This window comes from Pseudomicrostroma glucosiphilum (assembly GCF_003144135.1).
Source record: "Pseudomicrostroma glucosiphilum strain MCA 4718 unplaced genomic scaffold BCV69scaffold_11, whole genome shotgun sequence".
NCBI lineage: Eukaryota > Fungi > Basidiomycota > Exobasidiomycetes > Microstromatales > Microstromataceae > Microstroma > Microstroma glucosiphilum.
The window spans coordinates 647,083-666,977 of record NW_020289923.1 but is presented as its reverse complement, the minus strand read 5'-3'; the positions used below and the strand labels follow the sequence as shown (position 1 = coordinate 666,977).

Sequence of the window (19,895 nt, the reverse complement as noted above, 5' to 3'; positions counted from 1 at the left end):
CCTCTGGGCTCGAAGCCGCAGCATCACTGTTGCGAACAACATCGCGTCACCTCGCGTGCCACAGTCATGCTGGACCTCGAGGTGGACGAGGCGACGTTGCTGAAGGCCTACCGCCTCGAGACGCTAGAGCCCACATCCTTTCACGAGTTCGACCAGCACGATGATCTGCCCACCTCTGCAGGTATCGTAGCGGCTGATGAGCCAGATCCGCTCGGCCTACATGCTTCTGTGCCTCTGCGGCAGTTTCCCAAAGAATTGCGTGCTCAGGTCTCCGTGTCCTCCAAAGTCTTTGATCCCAAGGCCTTCCTCAGCACAGTACACCCCGAGGCGACTTTTGCTGACCTGAGTCATGGGCTCAGCCAGCTCAAAGACAACATCGAGCAGAGGTCTCATGCCCTCAAAGTTCTCGTCGAAGACAATTTCGACCGCTTCGTAGCAGTCAAGGCGACTACAGATGGAGTGTACAGGGAGATGAAGGAGACCGAAGGCGGACCCCTCGCACCAGACTCGGATTATGGCGTCAAAGAGCTGAAGGACATCCTCTCCCAAGCGAGTGCGAGGGCCGATCAAGTCTTTACGCCAGTGTTGGAGAACAATCTCAAGGCCATGAAGTTGCGCTCCACCCTGGGTGTCTTCGAAAGGTCCAAGTTCTTCTTCAACCTGCCTGGAAGTCTCGCAGAGAGCGTCGAGGCTGGCAGGTATGATGTTGCGCTACGAGACTATGAAAAGGGCAAGTACCTCCTCGAGAATAGACCTGGACAGCTCCTTGCTTTCAACACTGCCGCTGGTCAAGCGGGCGATCCGAGGGCGCAGGGCACCGAGAAGCAGAGACAGCAGCAGCAGAGAGTCTTCAGAAAGGTGTGGGATGCCGTGGAAGCAACCATGAAGGATATGGAGCAGAGACTGTTTGCAGCGTTGAGAGAGCCGAAAAGATCAGTTGCGGATCAGGAAAAGACCATCGAGTGAGTGCCAGAGAAGTGAAGAGAGGAAGATTGCAAGCACAAGCAGTGCTGACAAGCTCGCTCTAATGCGCTACGACTGCAGAATGCTGCTTGAGCTCTCGCCGCAAGAAGATCCTGTCGCAGCCTTCCTCGAATCACAGCATACCCACATCCACACACTCATGAGGACTTCCTACAGCACAGCAAGGTCCAAGATCCATTCATGTCGGACGATGAACGACCTCCTCCCTCGCACAGAGAAGGATCGCGCAAGGGATATTCAGTCATGCCTCCGTCAGGTAGCTCGTGGCGAGCCTGATTTTGAGAGAAACTTCGGCGCCCCGACCTGGCGAGCGATTCTACAACTTGCAAAAGCCGTCTCTGAGAATCTGGTCCAGACGCTGCCGTCGTTCTGGCGAGTATGCAAGCATCACTCAGAGGGCAAATTCACCAAGAGCAAGACGCCCGGTCTTCAGAGCAGGGCCAAGCGGTGGGCAAATGAGTCAATTGAGTCATATCTGGAGCATTTGTCCAGCTTCTTCAATCTGACTGACTACACGATACTAGCTCGGCAGCTCCTGTCCCCTGTCCCTGGCTGGGTGCCGACAGGCAGTTGCAGCATGACCTCTGCACACTACATGCACTTGACTCTGCAGGAGCTTCAAGAGGCTATCAACGCGCTACTATCACTCGACATTCCCGACACATCTATAGCTTTAAAGTCATTCATTACGAATGCTCGTTTTAACTTCACAGAGGTGCTGTGTAACTTCTGGCAAGCCGATGCAAAGATCTTCTACATGCTGGAGGACTGGACCATCAACCCTGACGAGCAGTCCACCACACTCTTTCTGAAAGATCTGTCCTCGTTCCACAAGAGCAATGCTCGGGCTGCGTACCACATTGCCAGCGGACGCGATCTCGATCCTTTCGAAGGCGGACGGTCGAGGGATACTGGCGTTTCATCAGAGTGCACATCACGGATCAAATCTGCTTTCCTGGACGCGCTTTACGCCTTCCTCGATGGTATTGTCCATCTGGCTTTCTCGGAGTACGATCCTCTCGATCCTACAATCAGCACATCGCACAAGGTGGTCGGCAACTCGAGGCTGACAGTCGATGTTCAGGAACTTGACACGAGGATCCTTCTGAGCGTGACAAATCTAGCTTATTTAAACAAGATTGCTGTCCCCACTATGGCAAAGCAGTTTCAAGAAGTATACCATTGCAAGATGAGCGAGGATCTGACTACGATCGACGAAGTGGCACAACAGCTGGATAAGATTCTCTTCCACGACTTTACTAAGCGCAAGACGGACGCCGTCTCTTCTGTCTTCAAGAGTGGCATCCTTCACAGTGGCATCGATTGGGCCTCGTTGCCAAGCCCGACCCAAGTCCATCCGTTCATCTATGAAGCTCTACTTGCTCTCGTGCAAGTCCATGCACAGGTACAAAGCGTCACAAAGCCCCTTGTCAGCAGAACAACCATAGCGATCCTCGAGTCCCTCACAGAGGTCATTCTGGATTCATTCCAGCGGGTCCCCAAATTCGGCATGGGTGGAATGCTCCAAGCTACCCTCGAGATTGAGTTTGTGCATCAGACATTGACAGCTTTCTTGTCGCCCAAGGCCGAGGCGACACTCAAGCAGATCTACGAGGTCATTTCAAAGAAGTATGAGCGAGTGAAGGACAGTACAGGAGAAGCAGCGGCGGAAGAAAGCAGGACTTTGCAGAGGGAGCTCGAGGAGGTCAAGAAGACACTGGTGATGAGTCGGAAGATGACCGCTCTTGAGTTTCTCTGCTTTCGTAAGGCAAGCAGTGGCTCAAGCAGCGGTGGTGCGAGCACCAGTAACAGTGGCAGGCTACAGAGGAGTGGCACGACCACCGCTACGCCCACGGGCGCACCCAGTGGAAGCGCCAAGACGCTGTGGAGCGGTAGCGGGACGATGAGCGGCAGCGGGAGTGTGCGAACTCCAGCGAGCGGCCGATAGCGGTAAGAGCACGACTGAGCAGATAATTGGGAGACAGCGGAATGTGCATAGGTAATGTGAGACGGCTTGGATCTATCTTGTACAACATCAATACCTTTCGCTACAAACACTCGATACGGGACGACGACCGACTAGAAGCGACAGGGTGTGAATCACTAACCCGATTCTAAACAGGACGGGGCGTTGAGACTCAGTAGAACCCCTCCGCAGGCAGCTCCTCAACTTCTTCCTCCTCCGGAGCGCCGTAGTCCTCTGCATCGTCCTGAGCACCACGGGAGACGCCTCTGGAAACACTCCGCTTCTCGCGTCCCTCACGAAGACTATCCGCACGACGAGCCTTCTCACGCGACTCTCTCTTCTCTCGCTCGATTTGTTGGCGCGTCTTTTGCTGTTGTTGTCGAGAGGAAGAGGCATCACCACCAGCTCCAGCAGTCGAGCGGGCTGAAGCGACAGAGGACGCGCGGAGCGAGCGAGCACCTCCCGCCTCTCCGGCTGAAGAGCCGCGGCGGGCACGACTTGGATCAGGTGTAGCAGAGACCTTGTCGATCTTGCGCACCTCTCCATCGGTTTCATCACCCTCTTCCCTTCCTTCGTCGTCACTTGCCTCCCCCTTCTTGATGAGCTTGCTTTCCTCGACGCCCATAGCGCCGTCGTCTACTCGAGGTGCTGGACCACTGAGATCCACATTGGCCATGATGGCGTAGCGATCCAGATCGACCGGGAGCCTTCTAGCAAAAGCCACGTCCAGACGTGTAGGATTCGCTCGCTCCTCGCGTGTCCACTTGTTCTTGACCTGCTTGCGAGAGCGGTTCGGGAACATACGAGAAATCATCTCGAAGTCTGAGCCCCACATGCTCACAGCCTTGAAGAACTTGTCCGTTTCAACTGCAGTCCAGCGTACACTCTTCTCGCGCTTCGAGCCGGTGGACGAGTTTACGAACTTGTGTCCGATTTCTTCGTCTATCATCTCAGACTCCTCGAATGCCTGCTCTTGGTTGCGATTGACTGTCAAGGACGTCTCGTCGAGAACAATCTGACCGTCGACAACCCTCATCTGAGGCACGTGAGCCGTCTCGCGGAGTGAAGCGTAGGTGCCGCCAGAGGTGGCTGACCGCACTGAGCCATTGTCAGAAGCGGCATCGTCATCGTCAGAGCCAGCTCTGTGTGCGGAGCGTCCGTGCCTCGAAGCGGCCCCTCCTCGAGCATGACCACTCGAGACCTCGTTGTCTTCGTCGTCGTCACTGTCATCTAGTCCTGGAACAATGTAGCGGGCCTGGGGCACGTCCATACCGGACAATGCTTCGACTTCCTCTTCGTCTTCTTGCTCAGCCGTGCGCGCATTTGGGGCGGGCACTGTTTCTGACGAGCTAGTATTAGCATGCGAATCAGATTGATGCTGCTGCGATGCGTTCAGCTGACTGCCTCCATGTCGTCTCGGATCGTCTCTTCTTGGATCATGCTTCGGCAAGTCCACCCTTTCACCGGCTTTCTGTTTCCTCAGATTTTCTTCCGTCTGCTGCATCCTTTGCCTGAGCTTCTGCTTCTCGACCTTGCGTAGCGCAGCGGCTTCCTCGAGTTGTTTCAGTCTGACTCGATTCAGATCGAAGAGTCTCTGCGAGGCACGTCCAGATTTGAGTTCGGCAATGGCTAGATCAGCCATGCTGGTGGCCTTGGGGTCCAAGCGAAGATCTTCCAGGTCCCTTCCGTGCTCGGCAACGAGAGCCTGATACTCTCGTTCGTCGTCGCTGACAGTCGGTTTGACGACCTTCGCCCGTGCTTTGCGACGCGGTCGAGGCAAAGACTCATCGGCGTCAGTGTCTTCGGGCTCTTCTTCGGCCAGCTCGGGGTGCTCAGCTTTCCAAGCTTCCATCTCCCTGTCATATTGCTTCTTGAGATCCTCCGCCTGCCGAAGGTATGGTTGTTTTTCTTCCAGGGGTAGGTTTCTCCACTGGTCCCCAATGCGTTTGCTCATTTCACCAAAGCCTTCTTTCGAGCGCTCACTAGATTGGCCTTGGGAACTCTGATTTTTGCGAATCTCTTGCGAGTAGAGAAGGTAAGCACTGGCTGGCCTCTTCGGCTCCCCAGCCTGCTTTTTGCGTTTGGGTCTCTTCGTACTGACACGCTTCCTTTTGCCGGCAGTGGAAGCAGATGGCGAAGCATCAACGTCCTCGTCGCTCTGAGCACCAGCATCCGTTGACACCTGATCAGACCAGTCTGGCCCGTGTGTCGTCATGCCATCTTGCTCGGTTCGGTGGGACATCACTAATTCCTGATGCTTTTCCTCCCAGTACGACTTCTCTTGATTGCTCGCTCCCATCCATGCCTCTTCCAGTAGCTTGGTGAGCGCAGCACAAGTTATATTTGGATTCACTTCAAGCAGCGGAGCTTCTCGATCTTGGCAAAAGAGGTCAAAGGCAGACGACGGCACATCCCCATTCTCGCTGGCCGGTCGTCGTTTCGAAGGGCGGTCAGAGCTTTCCGTCTCACTTCGAAGATGTGACTCTGGGTTGCCAATGCCAGCAGCGGGTGGGTCCACGCTTTGTCGTGTAGATGGATGCCCAGGTGGCGCTGCGAATTGTATGTTGCTCGGACGATAAGTGCTTCCTGTGGGGATGAACGATGAAGCCTTTGGGCGACCAATCGTCTGCCGTGCTGCTCCTTCCGCTGGAACGTTAGCGCCCTGGCTTGAGGGGCCTGCTTCCATTGGCTGGGAGGTTGCGCCAATGGACTGCCTTGCACTACTGCTGCTGCTTGGATCTTTGGCACCTCCGCTTCCAGAAGCCGATGACTCCGGCTGCACTGACGGAGCGCCGACCCTGACCGGTCTCTTTGGAGGTGAGAATGCTTTGCTTTGTTCGTCGCTTGCCGCTGTTCTTGCTTGTTGGATCCCAGAGTCGACCGCCACGGCATCGCCAGCGACCGGTGTGGCAGAAGGCCGCATGGAAGGTGTGATACGTGCTACTCCACCACCAGAAGGCTTCCCTCGTGAGGGGCCTGGGCCGGATCCGGGTACGATGCTTGCCGCCTTCGGCATGGTAGGTTTGAAATTGACGGGCGACTGGCCGGCCGCCTGAATGCGCGAAGAGGAAGGTGTAGCGGAGGCATAACTTCTGATCGCCCCGGTAGCAGAGCCCGAGGGATGAGGGCTTGCAGACGGCGTACGTATGGACCGAGGAGGAGGAGGAGGAGGAGGAGACATCGCACCGCTGCCAGCGGCAGCCATGGATCGACCTGACGGCCTATCCTGAGTGGGACCAGCGGGGCTGGGCGAAGGTGGTGGTCTGGCCGGGGCGGGGAGGGCGTTTGACTGACCAGGTCTACGCCTGGCCCCCGCCGCCAGCTTGGGCTGGAAGCGATGGCCCCCCTTCTCTATGCGCGAGGACATGGCGACAGGCGAGCTTCACGCTCTCGTGAGATCCGATGGGGTTAGTGGATGGATCAATGGTAGGACGCACACTGCGAGCGGAGAGGACAGGCGTACAATCCAGACCGACGAGAAACGGAAGCGGGACGAAATGCAGACGCGCCTCGCTCCGCCCAAGCCACATGGCCTCTGCAGCATAGAGAGCGAAAGCGCCGTGGGGAAACGCCAAAGGCCAGAAAGTAGCTTCGAGCAAGCACACCACTCACAATCAATGAACAAAGGTATTGGATAAGTGTACAACTTGAGCTCTCGATGCATCATTCGCAGCAGCATATCTAGTAGTCTACATCAACAGAACGCCGATAGCCGGTATCAGTTTGAAAACGGCAGCGAGGATCAGACAGAGCTGTGGTGAGGAATACCGGTAAGCAAATCCACCAGTGACACCGCCTAGAAAGAAGACCAGCAAGAACAACACGCGTTCATTCCGAGGCCAGTTCTGGAACCAAGGCGCTAGAATGCGAGGGTCGGAGAAGAGGTCGGACATGGCTCCCGTGGCCACCTGGGTGGGTATTGTCATCGGCGAGGCTAGACCTTTGGTGAGAACATTCTGGCATCCCATCGAGAATGACTGGAGACAAGAGCAACGTACCAACGTGTGTCAGTAACCTTCTACTGGCTGCGCCGGCTCGTCATCATCAGAAGGGCGGACTCACTAGAAGGGAGACAGCGATATACTCTGTCCTGCCATCGTGGAAAGCAATGACATGGCCCCAGTATAGTCCGCAGACGATGAACATGAGGATAGACTGCAGCAGCAGATCCGCAAAGACATACCGCCGTTGACTTTTGCCCAGCGTTCGACCAGCGAAGCTGCTAGCTAAAGACCCCAGCCATGATCCAGCCAAAGCAATTATAGCAGAGATGGGATAGATCGCACCGGGGTCTACAGCCGAAAGTTGGGCAGCCGCCAGGGCCAAGAAGATTAGATTACCAGTCTGTGAAAATGACGAGCATATCAATCCCTATCATGAGAGCCGAGCCAGGGGCGGACGTTTCGAGCTCAAGCCTGGACTCACATTGTTGGCCACGAAGATATGTAGTGCAGGAATTGAGAAAACATCGACGGCCCCACTGGCGAAGGATAGCAAAAGCAGAAAGGGCGCGTAATGCTTTCGACAGCCTGCGTATTGTATGTCTGATGCCCAATAGCTCGGCCTTTCCGACGATGTCGGCTGACTTTTCATTGAGAGAGCCAAGGCTGCAGTATCAGACTGACAGACAGATTCTTGTGAAGTTACGATGTAGACCAGAAACGCACTGACTGGACTTACGGAAGTGGGCCAAGCTGACTGCAGTGGAGGCCATGGCTTTCCGCGTTCCGAGGCCCGGCACCACTGCAACACCGGCAGTGCCGGCCGGCTCGGCAAACCTTCGTCCGTACCATTGCACCCATACGGCGCGCTCCTGTGATGCTCTTGACTTTGCGAAGTCTCGTCGTCCCGCTTCGCTGTACCACTTCACTTCCCATTCGCTCATTCACCTCCAGCAGGCCGACGCAGTCCATGTCGCCTCCGCCTCCTGCTCCTCCACCGGCCGGCAAGGACGAAGGACGGCGGAAAGCGAGCGGCTTCCCCTACTGGCTGGATGTGCAGACTCGCTGGTCAGACAATGATCAATATGGGCACGTCAAGTGGGTGGCTGGCATGGACGCCGGCACCATCGGCCTGACATATGAGCTGACTGCTAGTTTTCTCCCTGCCCAACAGTAATGCAATGTACTACCATGCAGCCGATGCTGCGATCAATGACCTTCTAGTCTCTCATTGCTCACTACAGCCCTACCGCCAGCCCACTGATCCGCCCCTGGCGGACCCCAGTCTAGACTGCCTAGGCCTTATGATCTCTACCTCAGCAATCTACTTCGCTCCAGCCACCTTTCCCTGCCTCCTTCGCGTAGGCCTCAGGGTCATCAAGATTGGCTCATCAAGCGTGCTCTTTGAGCTAGGCATGTTCGAGCTGCCGTCCCCTTCCAAAGGCAGGTCGCTCCCGTTCCAAGCGGCTCAAGGTGCAGAGGGCGATGCCTCTATCAACCCTCCGCCCAGACTGGACCCCAATGCTCTCGCTGGAACACTGACCAGAGCCACACACGTCTACGTGGATAGAGCCACACGGCGACCCCTGAAGCCGATGCCGAAGCCCATCAGCGACGGACTGAGGAGCGTGTATGTCAAAGAGTGGTCAGAAGACAGCAAAGACAAGCCAAAGCTGTAATCATGGCAGTCTCATATACCCTCATAGATGCGTTCAAACGTTTCTCGTAATCTCAGTCGGCTGGTTCACAGCAGTGAAGGCACTATAGGCAACGATTGTAATCAGTCAAAGTGTGTTAAAAGAGGGAGAAAGGGCGCACAGAACATCTGAGTAGGCGCCTTTAGTTGGCTTCGGCTCGATTGACAACGTCTCTCACTTGCCCTCCGCGCTGCCCCACTTCTTCTTCAGGGCATCGTACTGCTTCTGGTTGACAGAGATGACATTGCCCTGCTGGACGTCCTTGGGGAAGCCTGGGTGGTTGCCGACGTAAGAGTAGGGGAGGACACGGATGTTGTTGGTCTCGAACGGTTCGTAGGAGCCTTCGATGATCCAGACGTAGTATGTTCGGGGGTCGATGTTGTCCTGGAAGACGAGAGGTCTGTGAGAAGCGCGAAAAACGGCGACTGGTGAGCTTGGCAATGCACATTCTGCCTCATCGTATCCTTGACCACTCACCCGCTCCCACCCGAGGCGGGATCGATACCCTTGGCACTCATCGCTGGCTTCTCGGCAGGGAGAATGTCCTTCCAGTCACCCCGGACACCGTTCTCAGAGTACTGTCCGAGGATTCTGCTGTCGTTTCCGTTGGACACCCAGAAGCGCACAAAGCCGTGAGGAGAGTCTGTGAGCTTGCGGATGCTCATATCGCCTACTCGGTCAGCCTCCTCGTAGTAGGCGAAAGGCTTCGAGCAAGAAGTGAAGTCGGCGGTGTAGCAGGCGTAGATACGCTGGGTGGGATCCTTCTTGTAGGCGCCAGACCAGTGAAGCTGCGTATCGACAAAGATGGTAACATCTCAGACTCCTTCCCGACACATTCCACTCATCTGCCTACTCCAAACTCACCATGAACTCCTTGCGAGAAGGGAGCCAGATGGCCTCGGGAGCAAAGACGTGCAGAGAGCCTTCTCCTGCGACAGACAGGAGACGGGGCTTGGACCAGCTAGTGAGCGTGTCATCCTGTCCGTCGAAGACTACGATGCCGTCGTAGCCCTGATAATAAGATCCAGGGCCAGAGAGACCGGCCAAGGACTGGTTATTACCAATGAGCCAGTACTTGTTGGCGTCGGGGTTGTAGGCGATGAACGAGTCTCGAACACTCTTCGACCCGATGGTGCTGTTGAGTACGGGCTGGTCCTTGTTTAGGGGCTCGTACGCAAGAGCGTCGTTGCCTTTGCTGAGGTGGAAATAGACCTGCTCTTTTCCCTCCACTGGGTAAAAGTGCGTCAGTAGGTAGCCGACCTTGTCAGGCTTGCTGGCCTCCGCACGTGAGGTGACCAGACACAAAGCAGGCACAGCGGCCAGAGCAGCGAGGAAGATGCGGAGAGCGAGCATGATGGGGAGAATGTAGAAGTTGCAGGGAGTGCAAACCCTCGTTGCCTGCCCTCATCTTTATATCGAACGAGATCGTATTGCCGGAAGTGCGCCCCTGTCTGATTCAGCAGCGAGGGCGTTCCTGATTCGGAGCAGGGCGGTGCGAGAGTCGTGGCAACAAACACTCCGTACCTGCACAAGACAATCACAGAGGCTGCGCTACAGCAAAGCGGTAGTATAGAGCTTGTTGTTTCTCTCGCTGCGGCTCTAGATGATGAACCAGGCACCGCAGAATGTCCCAGCGAGCAGGTGCCTTTGGTCTTTCGGCCCGGGCCTTCGAGTGCATTGCTCTAGCGATGGGATCAGGGCTGGTGTTGGTCTTGGCGGAGATCGGACTCCGCTGCTCACGCGTAGACGAGGCGAGGCGAGGCGCGCAAAAAAGTATTGGCCATGGTTCAGTCCACTCTTCGTGATCAGCGCTCGCCATCTCCATCCGCGCCCTCATCTCCATGGAGCAGCACCTCGTAGCAGCTCTCGAGCGCACACTCTCACCTGATGCCTCTATTCGCACTCAGGCAGAGACTGGCCTGCTTCAGGCACACGCGGACGCTTCCTGCGGTCTCGCCCTATGTCACATCGTTCTGAACACTCAGGCGCCCCTGCCATTGCGTCAATCGGCGGCAGTCTCGCTTCGTAAATGGATCAGAGAGAGATGGTCACCGCTTGCCGAGACCTTCATAGGCTTTCCACCCGAGGGTCACCCCGTCCAGAGCGAGAACAAGGGAGGCGTCCGGCAGGCTCTCCTCCAGATCCTCGCGCTGCCTGGACAGGGTGAGCGCAAGCTACGAGTGGCAGCAGCAGCATGTCTCTCCTTGGTCTGCTCTTCAGACTGGCCCGACGAGTTCCCAGAACTGCTTCCCAGTGTCCATCAAATGCTGCAGCCAACCGATATTGTCAGTCCGGAAGACAGAGATCGCGTGCACGGTGCCCTTGCCTTCTTGAGCGAGTTCTGGTCTTCAGAGATGGACGAAAGACAGATCTTGGGCGGAGCCAAGGACATGCTGCCAACAATAGAGGCCCTCCTTGCAGATACACAGGTGGGTCCTTTTCTGGATATGCAGGTATGGGGCTGCTCATAGAGGCCTATCGTCTGACGAACGGACATCCGTATCACCTTGCCCCATGCAGGCCTACCCCGCGTCCCTTCGCTGTCGCTGCGTCCTCATCTTCCGTCAGCTGCTGTCATCCCTCTTCATGGTTCGAGAAGTGTATCCAGAGGCTTCGAAGCAGATTGCCAATGATGTACTGCCGCGGTGGACCCACGCTCTGCAGGGAATGTCTGGCATAGACATGTTGGCAGCAAAATTGGGCAGCGCGGACCTGAGTGCGGAAGAGAAGCATGGAGAGGTGTGCTTGGTCAACGAGATCTGGCGGGTGAGTAGACCTCTGCACTTATCGTGACTTCATCTGCTGAGAAGGCTGACAGATGCATTGATCCCGTTTCTTTTCTGCCAGACGCTGAAGATTGCGTCACACTTCCGGCCCCAGCTCAAAGCCAAGATACCGGAGCTCTTGACTTCGGCCATTCACCTCTTGCGCCAGCTCGAAGATCCTTTCTCGGCATACTACCTAGACACTGATGCAGAGCCACCGTTTGCAGTCGCAGAAGGTGACTCGGACATCGAGACGACTTTGCCAAACCTCCTCTGCAGCGTGATAGACTTCATCGCCGAGGCTTCGCGAGGAGACCGAGGTCGAGCAATCTTTGTGTCCGGGAGTGATCAGCCTTCGGATGCCATGTCTGCCCTTGTGACAGTTCTGGTCTCATACGCTCGGATAACATCCGAGGAGGAAGAGGACTGGACTTCGGATGCCAATGCCTTCGTAGCTGCAAGCGAAAAGGACGCCATTGAGTATGGCCTGCGGGTCGCAGCAGCCGACCTTTGTCAAGATCTCCTAGAAGCTTATCCGAAAGCGGCCTCCCGAAGTCTGGGGGCGGCAGTCACATCGTCGACAAATAGTGGGAAGGGATGGAAGAGCGTGGAAGCAGCGCTAGCCGTGCTGGGCGGTGTAGCAGAAGAGGTCACTGAACTCGTACGCAGCGATAGCAGGCTAACGTCGGATGGCCTAGACCTTCAGGACATCTTTCAGCGAGCGGTATCACCTTCCGTACAAGGGCAGGTACCGGCGCTGCTGACAGGCCGAGCATACATCTTCGCTTCACAGTTCGCTGCAACCTTGCCAGCCGAGTTGGCTGAGCAATTTGTGGAGGCATCCGTCCAAGCTCTGGAAGCTGAGACACTCGGAGGCGAGGAGGAGACACTCATCGTCAAACTGAGCGCCGTGAGGTGTATCAAGAAGTGAGTACACCCAGGAGGCGTTTTGTCGGCTTTACCGTCACTAATCCTTTACCACCGTTGCCGATCTCCCCAATAGCTTTTACCGCCAGCTGTCATCCGCTTTGCTGTCCCCCTTCACTGGTCGCATCATTGCCAGGCTGGGACCTCTGCTTATGCAAGCGAATGGCGACACTCTCATCTTAATCCTGGAGACAATTCAATGCATAGTCGGCGAACAAGAAGGAGGCGAGGCCTCTGTCCATGACATTGCAACCGAGACTTATGCACAGATCGCGAGTGCTGTGTTGACTATCTGGAAGAACAACGTCAAGGACTTCATTCTGCTCTCCGTGGTGTCAGATCTGCTTGAAAGCTTGGCCTCACAGAAAGCACCTCGAGCAGCTTCTGCCGTCCTCAATGCTTCACAGCCTCTTCTGGTATCAGCACTGCAGACGGCAATGCAGCCGGTCAGCGACGAAGACGCTGACCTGCTGGAGCCAGCAGTGACGCTCATTGACCATCTGTTGATGGGAGCCTCTGCAGCCACGCTCCAGGAGACTGGCAGTGTCAGCCACTTTGTTGGCCCTCTTTGCAGCGCAGTTCAAGGTACAGAGGACCGCGATGTACTGCAGAGCGGCATTTCTGCGCTGACGCTGCTGGTTCGCAAAAGCCCAGCGGAGGTAGTTGCGTGGAGGGCAAATGATGGATCAGCCGGGAACACTGCCATTGATCATTTCACAGCCATCATCTCTCGAGTCCTTCTCCTCGAAGAAGAGTCTGCTGGCCTCAAAGTGGGAGATTTGATCGTCGTCCTCCTGCGCAAGGTGCCGCAGGAGATGTTGCCGATCCTGCCCGGCCTCCTCGACGGCATGGTCAGACGCTTGAGTAAAGTCAAGACTGCATCTTTTGCTCAGAGTCTGATCGTGCCATTCGCCTTTCTGATGAAGGACCAGTGTCAGGTCGTAGTCCAGCTGCTCAAGGGAATCAATGTCGCAGTCGAAGACGAGGAAGGCAACAGCCAAGGGCAAGCCACTGGTCTGGCAGTACTGGGAAAGAAGTGGATGGACAATGCGGAGACACTTCAGGGGTACTGGGCCCAGAAGACTAGGTGAGTAGGGTGCTCATCACGGTCTGCACAAAGTACCGCACTGGAACGCTGACCTTTCATCTGACGTGTACCCCAGCACAATCGCGCTGGCGAAGCTACTGGAGACCTCGGACGAGTCACTGGCTACGATTTCAGTCAAAGGCGATCTCATTCCAGACACGTCCAACACAATCCGCACGCGGTCCAGAGCGAAGTTGAATCCCCATCGATACACTTCCATTCCTCTCTCTGCCAAGATCTTGAAGATTCTCATCGCAGAGTACGATACAGCCGGGGACGGACCGCCTTCCAGACTGCTGCCAGGAGGCCTCACTCAGGATGATGAAGATCTAGAGGAGGAAGACGGAGACGATGACTGGGATGACGATGAGCCAGAGACGGGCAAGAAGCACATTACAGAGGATCGCTTTCTAAGCAGTCTGCTGAACGCAGACATGGACGACCTCAATGCTCTAGCGGCACAAGGCGATGCCGACTTGGGCCTTGATGATGATGCAGAAGGTGGCCTGGAGACGGACGAGGTTTGGCAAATGGACCTCAAGGTGAGACTGGTGTGAAATGAGAGGAAGGCTTACGAGGAGTACCCAGACTGATTCATCCTGCTCTCGTCTTTGTCGCACACACCAGGCCTACCTCACGAGCTTCTTCCAGCAGCTGGCTCAGTCGCCTCAAGCTTCGTCTCTAGCAGCACATCTTCGCCCAGAAGAGCAACAGAAGCTGTCCAGGATCCTTGCATAGGATTAAAAGCAGGGAGTTGGTTGACAGATTCGTTCATACCCTCTTTCTCAATGCCAATAATTGATTGCAATACAAGCATGTCACACCAGCCAATTTTTGCTGAGCATCTCGCCTTTGCTAGGTGTCTGATCAATTCCCGCTTGCGCCGCCTGACCTGTCTGCTCACCATCCCACTGTCGTACAAAACGATCTACGGCCCACTGCATGATCTTGCCCGTAAGGCTGAGCGTCTTTACCCTGGCGAAAGACTCGACGTAGATGGACCGAGGTCTCGGTTGCGGCCGCAAGGCTATTCCGAAGAAGTGTCTGAAGGAAGCGAGCTGATGGAGATACATCGACAGTAGCAGGGGCACACAGGTGCCAGGTCCGTTCATCAAGAGGAGATCTGCGAATGGCTCCTCCGCCCCGCCTTGGGACCCAGACGGCGACCGTGGGGCTGTGCATTCATAGGCTGCCTTGAGACTCTTGACTACGCTGAATGGTGTGGTGAGCCAAGGCTGATGGACGTCCCGCGCTCGTGGCAGAGTGACGATGGAATAGTCGGCCTTTCTTTGATCGTCACTCCCGCCCCAGGAGCGCTCCAGCTCTAGAGCCTTGTCCCGCGAGAAGTCATCATTGTGGGAGAGAATATAAATGCGTGGGGTGTATCTGTTTGGGTCAAGGTGTGAGGCGAGGAGGAGGAGCTCGGTCGTATGGCCGCCTGGCGAGGAGGAATGGTGAAGCGGTGAGCGAATGGGTCAAGGTCTGATCCGTCTGAGTACTTACCTGAGCCGAGAAAGAGAGCAGTCTTGCACGTCTGCTCGGCCTTTCGCTTGGGTACAGTTTGAAGTTTGAGGTGCAGCTTTGCTCTCACTGGTGGAAGGAGGAGCAGCAGTCGTACAGCAAAGGCGGCGAGGAGGATGAGAGAGACGAAGGCCAGAAGGAGGACTTGCCACACCAGCCAGTGCACCAGGGGCGAGGACGAGACGGCGGTCACGAGCGACGTGAGGAGGTTGAGTATCATCCTGACGGTCTTCCGTTCCGAAGTAGTCTCTGACAGCCCCTTTGCTGATCTTGCAGGCTGCTCACGCTCGCCCCTGGTATCCTGGGCAGGGAGTGAGTGGCCTACTAGAAGCATCGATGTTCCGGTCCGGTGAGGCTGCACGGCAGTCCTTCCGTGCGTCCAACTCCACACGGCAGCCCGCGCTGAGGGCCTTGGCTGGCGTGCGCCTGTGCGGCGGCGGGACTTGACTTGCCCCTTTGGCACAGCCAGTCAGTCACTCACTCACTCAGTCCGATCACTCGGCTACGCACTCCCACCCACCGCTTCCTTCCCTCCGCCTCTCACCACCACTACCATTCGCCACTGCCAGAGTCCACCCGCAAAGAGGCTCGTACTTCAATCCTCACACACCCAAGTAGACAGCTCATAGTAGCAGCCAGTCAACACACCCACGCTCTTGCAGAAGGAGGATCGGTAGAGCCATGTGAGTATCCACCCAGAGGGGGACGCATGCATGGAGGCGGCACCGGTCCACTCAGCGTCTCAGACAGCCCTGTCACGCATCGCTTCATGAGAGTCAGTCGCTGACGGCTTCTGGTTACTGTATCTCCTCCCTTCTCACCAGGCCTCGCTTCGAAGAGCACCTGCCCACAAGGCCAGTGGACCGCGATAAGGCCGAAAGAGCCCTCAGCGAGAACATCAAGAAGGCCACTAATGCAGAGGAGATTGCTCCGAAGCAGAAGCACGTCAGGAGTGAGTGAAGCTGAACCAAAGTGAAGATGGGGATCAGAATTGCGGAAGCTGATGCGGCGATACCCTCTTTCGCCTAGATTGTATCATCTACACATGGGACTACCACTCTTCCCAGTCCATCTGGACTGGCCTCAGGGTGCAGCCCATTCTCAATGATGAAGTTCAGACCTTCAAAGCGCTCATCCTTGTGCACAAGATCTTGCAAGAAGGTCACCCCATCGTCCTTCGCGAAGCTCAAGCTCAAATGGGATGGTTCGAGACCTGTGCAAGGACAGTAGGCGCAGACAGCATGAGAGGGTACGCCCCGCTCATCCGTGCAGCAGTGCAATACATCCTGCAGAAGCTCAGGTTCCACAGGCATCACAAGGAGTTCAACGGAATGTTCGAGTACGAAGAGTACATCTCGCTCAAGAACATTGACAACCCTGATGAAGGTTATGAGACAATCATGGACCTCATGAATCTGCAGGACGGCATTGAGCAGAAACAGAAGCTCGTCTTTGCTCACTTCAGAGGAGCTGCCAACAATGAGTGCCGAATCTCTTCCTTGGTACCTCTGGTCAAGGAGTCATACGGTATCTACAAATTCTTGACTTCAATGCTGCGAGCCATGCATCGGAGGACTGATGCCTTGGACGCCTTGGAGCCCTTGCGAGGAAGATACAATACCCAACACTTTGCCCTCCGACGCTTCTACTACGAGTGCTCCAATCTCAAGTTCCTCACAACTCTCATCAATGTTCCCAAGCTCAATCACGATCCTCCCAATCTCTTCGACTCACCTGACGATGGGCCTGCACTTCCTGCCCGCAAGGCACCGGCACCCTCAACTCCAAAGCCTCCCACCCCTCCCTCTGGCCCATCCCAGGCAGAGATTGATGAGCAAGCCAGAATGTTGAAGGAGTACGAGGACAAGCAAAAAGCCCTGAAGGCCAAGGAAGAAGCGGAAAGGCGTCGTCAGGCTGAGCTGCAGGCCCAGCAACAGAGAGACTTTGAAGATCAGCAAAGGCTACAGGCTGAGCAGCAACGACTGGCTCAAGAGCAGCTGATGCGATCTCAGATGGACCAGATGGCCAGTGGCCGGGTTGCAGAGCTGGAAAGGGAGATGTTGGCCATGAGAGGCCAGTACGAGAGAGATCAGTTGATGCTGGAGCAATATGACAGGCGAGTGAAGGCGCTGGAGATGGAGCTGTCAAGCATCGGGCAGAATGTCAATGCGCAGCTGGCCTCGAAGGACGAGATGCTCCATCAGCTCCAGGACCAAGTGACGCTGTGGAGAAACAAGTACGAGGCTCTGGCCAAGCTGTATTCGCAGCTGAGGACCGAGCATCTTGACCTTCTGGCCAAGTACAAGCAGATGCAGATCAAGGCCGGCAGCGCGCAAGAGGCCATCGACAAGATGGAGAGGATGGAAAGGGATGTCAAAGCCAAGAATTTGGAGCTGGCTGATATGATCCGCGAGAGAGACCGTGCAAGGTTCGACCTTGACCGGATCAAGGCTAGTCAGAAGGAAGAATTTGAGAGGCTGAAGCGGGATCTGATGTTCGCCAACGAGCGAGCCGAGGATGCTACCAGGTCAAAGAGCTCCGAGGTCTCCTCCATGATGTCGACGCTCAACCGACAGATTGCTGAGCTGGAAGATGAATTGCGAAGCAAGAGAGGCAACACGGATGACTTGCTCAGTCAGCTGCAAGCCAAGGACGATGAAATTGCCAGACTCAGGGAGGAGAAAGATGCAGAAATCATGATCATGCAGGAGGGCATGGACCACACCATCAAGCAGATGAACGCCCTTCAGTTGAACCAGGGAGAGAACGACCAGGCAGTCAATGCGCAGATCGACACGCTTATCCTGGACAACACCAAGAATCTCAATGCCATCATCGACTCGATTCTGCAGGCATGTGTTGAAAAGGTTGATGATGCCATCTATGAGCTGGAGTCACCATCTTCCTCCGGAAACAACACGGCTACACCGGAGTATGTTCTGTCCATGATTGAAAAGGGCAACAACCACGCAGTCGAGTTTGCGACCACTTTTAGCCTCTATCTAGGTCACGAGACTGGCGGCGAGCACGTCGAGGTCATCAAGAAGGCTAATCAGTTCGCACAGGTCATCAGCGACGTGTTGCTGTCCACAAAGGGTATCACCCGACTAGCCCAGACCGATGACGCGGTAGAGAGGATTGTCAACACAGGCAAGACTTCAGGAGACGCTTTGCTCCGCTTCTTCTCTGGGCTGTTCTCTTACCGACTGGCATCCGTCGCTGCCAACCAGCGGAGAGAGGTCGTCGCCCGCCAATCGATGTCAGCTAGGCAAGCCTTCAAGTCGCTTTCGGACGTCGTCGAAGGCATGGTTAAGGCGGGCAATACGATGCTTGCGAATGCCAATGGAGACATTGGAGACATCGTCGAGAGGGAGATGATGAATGCTGCCAGCGCCATCGAGCAGGCGACACAACGATTGCAAGCCCTGCTGTCCCGTCCGCGAGACACGGGCAAGTATTCTGCTGTTGACCTACAGGTGCACGATGCCATCCTGGAGGCTGCTCTAGCTATCACAAGAGCTATCGGAGGTCTGATCAAGGCCTCTACAGACTCGCAGCAGGAGATTGTCTCCAAGGGCAAGGGAACCAGCACCAATCAGCAGTTCTACAAGAAGAACAATCGCTGGACAGAGGGACTCATCTCTGCCGCTAGGGCCGTCGCCTTTGCGACTACGATGCTGATTGAGGCTGCTGATGGTGTCATTACTGGTACACATTCGCTCGAGCAGCTGATTGTGGCCTCGAATGAGGTCTCTGCCTCTACTGCTCAGCTGGTCGCGGCCTCTAGGGTCAAGGCAGAGTTCATGTCTGCCACGCAGGAGCGGCTGGAGCGGGCAGCGAAGGCGGTGACGGATGCCTGCAAGGCTCTGGTGAGACAGGTCAAGACGATCATTGGACAAAAGGACGGAGCAGACACCACGGACTATGGACAGCTGGCGCAGCACGAGTTCAAGGTGCGAGAGATGGAGCAACAGGTCAAGGTGCTGGAGGCCGAGGCGGCATTGAACAGGGCTCGAGGAACGCTGGCGCAGATGAGGAGAGCAGGGTACCACGCTACGGACGAGTGAGAGGTCTAGCAGGAAGACCGGGAGCCGAGGGAAGCTGTAGGCTATGGTTTCCTGTGTCTTGCTTATGTCAGCAATTACCCATATACGATTGACCAATGTCCTTTGTCCACTGCGAACGCAGTAGCTGCTTCGGCCTTGAGGTGGCTTTGAATGTATCAGAACAAATGTCATAGAGGAAGGGGTGGTACAGCTGCATCCATGGCTTACGATCCAAATACAGTGGCTTGGCAGCGTCTGGTTCTATAGATGATTCCTTTGCTCTTCCAGCTTCTTCACGAGGAAGATGCTGCAAGGTTGTGTGCCAAGGAAGAGGAGCATGAAGCTATAGTCAGCAAAGCGTCCCAGCCTAGAGGATTGTACCCCAATCTCTCCTCTCACTTCCTTCCCACGAGGACTCTGAGCTCACCTAGTATCCAAAAACCTCTCCACACAGTTAGCCAGACAAGCCTCCTGTCCCCTTGCAAAGCTGGTGGAGATTCCACCAGTGGAGGTGCCTAGACACTTGTCCCAGCAGAGCTCGGTGAAGTGAGAGATGGACGACTGGACGCGGGCCTTGGCTTGCTCGGAGTCGAGGAACTGTTGCAGCTCTAGAATTGGTGGTGAGTTGATAGGAAGGGAGGAGGTAGGGAAGAGGTGGCCAGAAGGAGATCAGCCAAGAGGACCTGAGATGACCACAGCCAGCCCTGACTCGACCTGTCGGCTCAGGCATCCCCGCTCTCGACACTCACCCTTCTGGTCCTCTGATGAAAGTCCTGCGTTAGACATGATGTGGTGTGGATATGCCAGGATCTGGGTACTGTGTTGTAGATGAAGCGGTGAATGCTGTTGCGGAAGCCTTTAGATGATCAGCTTCTGCCGGGTCTGTCTGGTTCTACCGGTGGATGCTGGGTGGAGCATCTGGTGTGCTTCCGAAAGGGCGAGGGTGGCTGCGCGCTGCTGC

At 55.8% G+C, this 19,895-nt stretch overlaps 9 protein-coding genes across 9 annotated transcripts; 4 read left to right on the top strand and 5 right to left on the bottom strand.

Moving 5' to 3' along the window:
- Positions 1-66: 66 nt before the first annotated feature.
- Positions 67-2,932, top strand: BCV69DRAFT_251043 (hypothetical protein; the record flags this gene model as incomplete). Its single annotated transcript, XM_025490409.1, has 2 exons — positions 67-962; positions 1,045-2,932. 2 exons carry the CDS (start codon positions 67-69, stop codon positions 2,930-2,932), a joined length of 2,784 nt encoding a protein of 927 aa, XP_025346764.1.
- A 26-nt stretch (positions 2,933-2,958) lies between these two features.
- BCV69DRAFT_284234 (hypothetical protein) lies at positions 2,959-6,388 on the bottom strand. The gene has a single exon (XM_025492975.1). The coding sequence runs from the start codon at positions 6,315-6,317 to the stop codon at positions 3,123-3,125; it is 3,195 nt and encodes a 1,064-aa protein (XP_025346763.1). The 5' UTR covers positions 6,318-6,388; the 3' UTR covers positions 2,959-3,122.
- A 569-nt stretch (positions 6,389-6,957) lies between these two features.
- Positions 6,958-7,835, bottom strand: BCV69DRAFT_278287 (hypothetical protein; the record flags this gene model as incomplete). The annotated part of the gene is made up of 4 exons (XM_025491197.1): positions 6,958-6,975; positions 7,013-7,294; positions 7,376-7,479; positions 7,631-7,835. The coding sequence occupies 4 exons, from the start codon at positions 7,833-7,835 to the stop codon at positions 6,958-6,960; spliced, it is 609 nt and encodes a 202-aa protein (XP_025346762.1).
- A 26-nt stretch (positions 7,836-7,861) lies between these two features.
- Positions 7,862-8,570, top strand: BCV69DRAFT_300414 (hypothetical protein; the record flags this gene model as incomplete). Its single annotated transcript, XM_025494456.1, has 2 exons — positions 7,862-7,989; positions 8,066-8,570. The coding sequence occupies 2 exons, from the start codon at positions 7,862-7,864 to the stop codon at positions 8,568-8,570; spliced, it is 633 nt and encodes a 210-aa protein (XP_025346761.1).
- A 192-nt stretch (positions 8,571-8,762) lies between these two features.
- BCV69DRAFT_294723 (hypothetical protein) lies at positions 8,763-10,247 on the bottom strand (the record flags this gene model as incomplete). The annotated part of the gene is made up of 3 exons (XM_025493880.1): positions 9,453-10,247; positions 9,066-9,376; positions 8,763-8,988 (listed from the first exon to the last, which is right to left on the bottom strand). Exons 1-3 carry the CDS (start codon positions 9,939-9,941, stop codon positions 8,763-8,765), a joined length of 1,026 nt encoding a protein of 341 aa, XP_025346760.1. The 5' UTR covers positions 9,942-10,247.
- Positions 10,248-10,429: 182 nt separating this feature from the next.
- BCV69DRAFT_250949 (ARM repeat-containing protein) lies at positions 10,430-13,924 on the top strand (the record flags this gene model as incomplete). The annotated part of the gene is made up of 5 exons (XM_025490402.1): positions 10,430-11,017; positions 11,109-11,354; positions 11,436-12,280; positions 12,357-13,367; positions 13,444-13,924. The coding sequence occupies 5 exons, from the start codon at positions 10,430-10,432 to the stop codon at positions 13,922-13,924; spliced, it is 3,171 nt and encodes a 1,056-aa protein (XP_025346759.1).
- A 149-nt stretch (positions 13,925-14,073) lies between these two features.
- On the bottom strand, positions 14,074-15,208 carry BCV69DRAFT_313837 (Alg14-domain-containing protein). Its single transcript, XM_025495063.1, has 2 exons — positions 14,871-15,208; positions 14,074-14,805 (listed from the first exon to the last, which is right to left on the bottom strand). Exons 1-2 carry the CDS (start codon positions 15,106-15,108, stop codon positions 14,186-14,188), a joined length of 858 nt encoding a protein of 285 aa, XP_025346758.1. The 5' UTR covers positions 15,109-15,208; the 3' UTR covers positions 14,074-14,185.
- A 242-nt stretch (positions 15,209-15,450) lies between these two features.
- On the top strand, positions 15,451-19,128 carry BCV69DRAFT_284230 (ANTH-domain-containing protein). The gene is made up of 3 exons (XM_025492974.1): positions 15,451-15,571; positions 15,713-15,840; positions 15,918-19,128. Coding segments are annotated over exons 1-3 (3,168 nt in total). The 5' UTR covers positions 15,451-15,569; the 3' UTR covers positions 18,956-19,128.
- Positions 19,129-19,195: 67 nt separating this feature from the next.
- On the bottom strand, positions 19,196-19,543 carry BCV69DRAFT_250939 (putative TIM8-translocase of the mitochondrial inner membrane; the record flags this gene model as incomplete). Its single annotated transcript, XM_025490400.1, has 2 exons — positions 19,196-19,241; positions 19,362-19,543. Coding segments are annotated over 2 exons (228 nt in total), but the record flags the coding sequence as incomplete, so codon positions are not given.
- Between the last annotated feature and the right edge of the window lie 352 nt (positions 19,544-19,895).